This window comes from Salvia miltiorrhiza, chromosome 5 (assembly GCF_028751815.1).
Source record: "Salvia miltiorrhiza cultivar Shanhuang (shh) chromosome 5, IMPLAD_Smil_shh, whole genome shotgun sequence".
Taxonomy (NCBI): Eukaryota; Viridiplantae; Streptophyta; class Magnoliopsida; order Lamiales; family Lamiaceae; genus Salvia; species Salvia miltiorrhiza.
Genome location: NC_080391.1, coordinates 30,106,434 through 30,112,349, shown reverse-complemented (window position 1 = coordinate 30,112,349; position 5,916 = coordinate 30,106,434). Strand labels below are relative to the sequence as shown.

Genomic DNA, 5,916 nt, shown 5'->3' with positions numbered 1-5,916 from the left:
TCATTTATAAGTCTTACAAGAAGATAATCAAGTGTGCACCCTATGGTGCACCTTAGTGGGACTTTTGTGTTAGCCATTTTATGGCTAGCCCAACTTGCTAAGATGATGGTGCTACTCCAATTTTCATGCAATGGTGGAACTCTTTCTTCACTAATTATTTTTTTATTATTAAAACTCGTGCCTAAAAAATGTGCCCCGTTTTTCTTGGACGAAGGGAGTATATATTTTCGACAGCATCGGAAAACTATCTCCCCAGTTTCCTATGAGGACCATCTGAGTTCGGGTCAATCCAAAATACATATTTTCAGAAACCAAATCGATAACGTCCTAATTTTAAAAATTGAACCGAAAACTGTTTATAATATATTCGAACTAAACCAAACCGAATCGAAAACACTCGATTCGATCGAATCTTTCGGTATGGTTCGATTTCTACTCACCTCTACTTATGAGACTGAGGTAGTATTATATAGATGATGCGGGAAAATAACTAAGGGCAAACTTGGAATTTAAAAAAAAAAAGAACCAAACACGCCTTATGGAAATAAAGGAGTTGTCGCACTCTTCAACTTATGGACGACTCTGATCCATTATTCATATCCAATGGCTCATCTTCTTTGTGTCGTTTGGCTTCCCTCTTTGTTTCTAAAACACCCATTATTATTTCCTTAAAGATCCCTCTTTTAACCTTCGCTAATTCTCCTTGTCCCTCCCTCGTCTGCATCTTCATTTACAGAGTTTGGGGAGACAGCAGCATATTCAAGAGAAGGTATTTAAGGAAGATGATTTCACTTTACATTTCTTTTTATGGTGAAGATATTGAATGAATTTTGTTGGTGTGGTTACTGAAATCAATGTTTATGCTTAAAATTGCTTAAATCACTTCTGAAATTCTGAAATTGTTGCCGAAAGCACGTTTATTTGAATATGCATGCATCTCCCGATTCCTACATTCTCGCATCCCCTCAGCGCCGCCTACGTTAAGGCGGCCGCCTTTCACTGATGAGGCGCGCATACACAAAAATCTTACAGCCTTGAGGCGCGCTTCAAGGCGTCCGCCTCCAGCGATTTTTACAACATTGGATAGTTGTGTTGCATTTTACTCTTAAAACAATCGAAATTACTTCCTTTATTTATTTATTGTGTTTTTTTTCCCCTGGGGGTTTAGTTCTATTGCTGTGTACTTAAAGGACCTGCTTTTTGTTAAGCTAGAACATTGTTTTGTGAAGATGTTTGACAAATTTATTGCCTGTCTAATCACTGTAATGCAATCATACTGCACAGAGCTGTTATCTTGTAAGGTGTTGTGAGATCATATTGGGGTGAAGGAGCTGGTGTTTCTGTGGAAAATGGATTGGTCAGAAAATAATTGGTGCATAAAATGTGATAAAGGTGGGAATGTGCTGCTTTGCAGTGAAAACGGTTGTCCTTTAGCTGTTCATGAAGGATGTTTGGGGTGTCCAGCTAGAACAGATGATGCAGGCCGCTTCTATTGCCCCTATTGTTTGTACAAGCAAGCTGTTGCTGAGTCGCGTAAAGCAAGAGAATATGCTTTGTTAAGGAAGAAAGCTTTGTTGATCTTTATGGACGGCAGTGAAAAAGATACAGGAGAAAATAAAGCATGTGAAGACAATGGGCATGATCAATCAAAAACTAGTGGCTATGTAAATGATGCATCATGTGACGGTGGTAAAAGTAAGTCTAACAATGATGGAATTATCGATCAACCTTTTCCACTTGGTGAAGAAGAAAAGATCTGCATTGCAGAAAAAGATTATGATACTACTGCTGGCTCCAAAGGTGAGGATCATTCACTTATGATGAATGTGGAGAATGGTAATAGAACTGTGGAAGAAAAACAGACTCAGAAAGATGAATGTGAACCTTCTGTAGAAGAAAAAAATGTTCAGGAAGAGGAGCGTGAAGCTTCTGTTGAAGAAGTAAATGTTGAGGAAGAGGAACATGAAGCTTCTGTAGAAGAAGAAAAAATTCAGGAAGAGGATTGTGAAACTTCGTCTGATTCCACCAACCAAGACCCCTCACTTACTGTACCTGCAAGACCTAAGAGAGGATCAAAAAGGAGCAAGCCTGTGGACAAAGAGTCCGAAGCTGTTCCAGTGCAAAGTAAACTTCTCAAACAGCATGATAAGAAGCAGGCATCTCCAGCTGTGACTCCTACCAGGAGATCTGCTAGACGATCATCTTTGGCCACGGAAACTGGAAAAGTAGTAAAAGAAAAATTCCCTTCTCCTAGGTCGGTGAGAAAACCTGATAAGCCATCAGAAAAACCGTAAGTATACTTAAATTGCTGATATGTTTGAATCCTCAATTTTTTTGCTGTTTTTCTCGTATATGTATTCTTACTAATAGGCACTAATCACTTGCTGAGAGGCTACAGATTTAGCAAGGCGAAACGTAGGAGACTAATGTGGACGGCGGAAGAAGAAGAAGCACTCACTGTAATTGTTGGAATTCTAATTGATTCTCGAATTGCTGTTAAGCTTATTTCATTCTTGACTTGAGAACTATATAATAAAATCCTGCAAGCAAAACCATATCTATCCACTCCTTTATTAACAAATACAAACACACTATCAATCTTTATAATTAAGTTTATTTCAAATCATTGAATTGTTTTAATAGCTGATTGTGTTTCTTAAGTTTTCATATTCACGCATCATTATGTGTTTGCATAGAAGAGGCTGCACATGGTCAGCTATTCTAAGCGTACATCTTTGGCTTTGGAACTTGTTGACTAATTCTTTTTGGTTTAACTATAGGCTGCAGTGAATAGATATTCGAACGAAGCAAAAATCCCTTGGAGCAAAATCTTGGAAGAAAGCAAAAGCTTCGATGTAACTCGGACTCCAGCTGATCTTAAGGATAAATGGAAGAACAAAATGTCGTGGAAGTAAGAGAGGCCGAAGAATTTCTGTAGTTTGGCAACTTGGAGGATGGTGATGAAGGTGTATATATGGGCAGAAAGCATCTCAACAATCTCAAAACTCTTTTTTGTATCGCTTTATTAGTCAGTGTTTTGATATTTTGACTAATTTTCGCCATTTGCCGAGTAACCTTGGCATTAGTTGCGTGTAAACTATCTCTGTAGGTCTTAACTCAGCAGTTGCAGTAATCATTTTGGTTATGTAGTATTAGCAAGCATATGGTTGTCAAATTATTATGTATATTCTTTTGCTTCTTGATTAGTGCTGAAAGACAACGAAAACGTACTTAACTTTTATTTAGAACAAAATGGGAACACATCATATTTTTTTGCATTAAAAGGTTCTACACTTTCTCAAAATTGTACTAGAGTTAAAAATTCGTAGATTAAAGCTCAAATTATTAAAAAACTTCAATTATACCATAGTAACCATACGATGCACTTATGCCGGTTTTGTGCTAACTATGCACGTCGTATAATCATGTGAACAGGGATATCAGTCGGATCAATCGTCTGGCCTTTTCCGGCCAACCCTTTCAAATTGTCGGATTATTTGGATGTTGGCTATGGATTATAGGTTAGAAATTTCAAATTCTAACACTAAACGTTCGAGTTTTGAACTAACCTATCGGGTCAAAAGCTTGATAGGTCAATCGGGTCAAAAGCTTTTGAATAAAATTAACTTTTGCATTTTTTTATTTTAAATGATCTTATATTATTATAAATAAATATACACAAAAATTAAATATATACTCCCTTCGTTCCATTATAAATGTCCCATTACTTTTGGGAACCGAGATTAAGAAATGTGTAGAAAGTAGATAAAGTGAGTTGGTAGAAATTGTTTAAATATTAGATATAGAGAGAGAATATATTGCCAAAAAATGAATAAGACATCCCATTATGGAAAGTGAGATTACTCTCTTTGTTCCATTACAAATGTCTCATTACTTTTGGGCACATAGATTAAGAAATGTGTAGAAAATAGATAAAGTGGTTTGGTAGACATTATTTAAAATATTAGATATAAAGAGAAAATATGTTGCCAAAAAAAGAATGAGACATTTGTAATGAGACATCCCATTATGGAAAATTGGACATTTGTAATGGGACGGAGGGAGTATATGAAAAACATAAAATTCAAATCTAAAAATTTCAAATAAATAAGTCAAGATTACATAATACTCCCTCCGTCCTATTATAAGTGGCTCAAAACTTTTTGGCACGGGAATTAAGGAGAAAATGTAAATTGGTTAAAAATGGTAGGGCCTATACTTTTTCAAGGCTTAAATTTTTTCATTTGTGGAAACAGGTCACTTATAGTGAAACGTCCCAAAATAAAATACAGGTCACTTATAGTGGGACGGATGAAGTATAAAGCAATAAATTATTCAACAAAAGTTTGACCTCATAGAGACAGTATCTAACAAATGAATCTAAAGTCTAACATTCTTCTACTAATGAAGCTTCAACTTGATCTTCCCCAATAACAATTGGGAAAGAGTCTTCCATCTGGATTCTTATCAACTACAATGTTAAAATAAATTATACTATTACATAACTAAATTTTATTAGAAGAAAAAAGAAAAGAAAATTTTTAAGAAAAACTCTTAAAAGCACAAAAATATAGATTAAAGATAGCATCCTCGTTGTAGCCTCATCAAAACCTCGTTGGCAAAAATCCAAAAGTAAAAACCTCAAATGACGAAAAGAATATTCGTCTATTACAATGATCAAAAGACAACAAAAAGACCTTAAATGTGGAAACACAGCCAACCATGAGGCCAAACGAGAAACCCCAAACCCCAAAGCCAACCGAATAAAAAAAGAGAGCACCCTAGCAAAAGATGAAGAAAGAACTCCAGGCGAGCACAAGATCACGCTAGCAAAACATATCAGAAACCCAAAAAATTATTATTATAATCTCTTGAGTTGAAATAGTGAACTAAAAACATAAGATAAATGAGCAAACTAAAAATATAAAATTTGAATATTTGGTTTTTAAGATTAAAATTTTTTTAAAACAAAAATGGTTAGATGTATGTAATATCACGAACTTTGTCCGAAATTCGTTTTACCCATGATTTTCATAAATTTCATTTTTTATCACAAACTTTGGCATTTGTTTAATTTTCCCACCGTTTATATTACCGGTGACCATGAAATTGACATGACAGTGATGTGAATTTAATTTTACACGTAACACTAACGTGGAATAGATATGGATTTAAATTTACACATAAAATCTTAAATAATCACAAATCCCTAAAATATCATCTAAATCCCTAAAATCAACATTCAAATAAGGAACCTTCATCCACACTCTGATTTTAACTCCACTCCTGTCACGACCGCACTTGCTAAGGATAGCAATTTCGGGGAAACCGCGACTAAGGGAGGGGATTTAGGAGCGGGAGTTAGAAAGGGGCATATTCGGTTTCTTGATGACTCGACTTGTATAAGGAAAACAATTGAAATTAACTAGAATTTAACGAAGGTCAAAAGGAACCGTACATAATATTATCCAAAAGAGGTACTCAACGAGTTTGAGTACATTATTAAATAATACATATTGTTTTGACAAGATAACATAATGTCTTTAGTAAAATCAGTGTTCGCAGCGGAATAACAATAACTTGAGTATATGTATGAAGACATATACTCCACTCTGAGGTTCTCGTCCTAAATTGACAAAAGCTCCGCTTGCACACTACATCCTCGATCACAGCTCAACCTGCACATTTAAAAATACATGCAGGGCTAAGTACAAAAGTACTTAGTGGACACTTGCCGAAATTTACATATATGCATAATATTTTATTGTCAAGCCTTTCAACAGTAGTAATATACGAGGGTTTTCCTTTAAAGACTCGTATTTACCAAACATAATATCATTTCTTTCATCAATAACCCGCGCAGGTATTTTATATCAATAATCACCATATCAGTAACTCGTGCCGAGAGGGAGGCCT

General features: G+C 35.3%; 1 protein-coding gene across 1 annotated transcript; it reads left to right on the top strand.

Annotated features, from left to right (window-relative positions):
• Positions 1-574: 574 nt before the first annotated feature.
• On the top strand, positions 575-3,235 carry LOC131026390 (uncharacterized). The gene is made up of 4 exons (XM_057956261.1): positions 575-769; positions 1,285-2,290; positions 2,399-2,459; positions 2,781-3,235. Exons 2-4 carry the CDS (start codon positions 1,350-1,352, stop codon positions 2,913-2,915), a joined length of 1,137 nt encoding a protein of 378 aa, XP_057812244.1. The 5' UTR covers positions 575-769; positions 1,285-1,349; the 3' UTR covers positions 2,916-3,235.
• The last annotated feature ends 2,681 nt before the right edge of the window (positions 3,236-5,916 follow it).

Excerpts from the sequence above, each read along its gene's own strand:
- LOC131026390 (XM_057956261.1), top strand. The coding sequence starts at position 1,350 with ATGGATTGGTCAGAAAATAATTGGTGCATAAAATGTGATAAAGGTGGG. Across the intron at positions 2,291-2,398 it reads GATAAGCCATCAGAAAAACC|ATTTAGCAAGGCGAAACGTA; the intron begins GTAAGTATACTT and ends GAGAGGCTACAG. Across the intron at positions 2,460-2,780 it reads AAGAAGAAGAAGCACTCACT|GCTGCAGTGAATAGATATTC; the intron begins GTAATTGTTGGA and ends GTTTAACTATAG.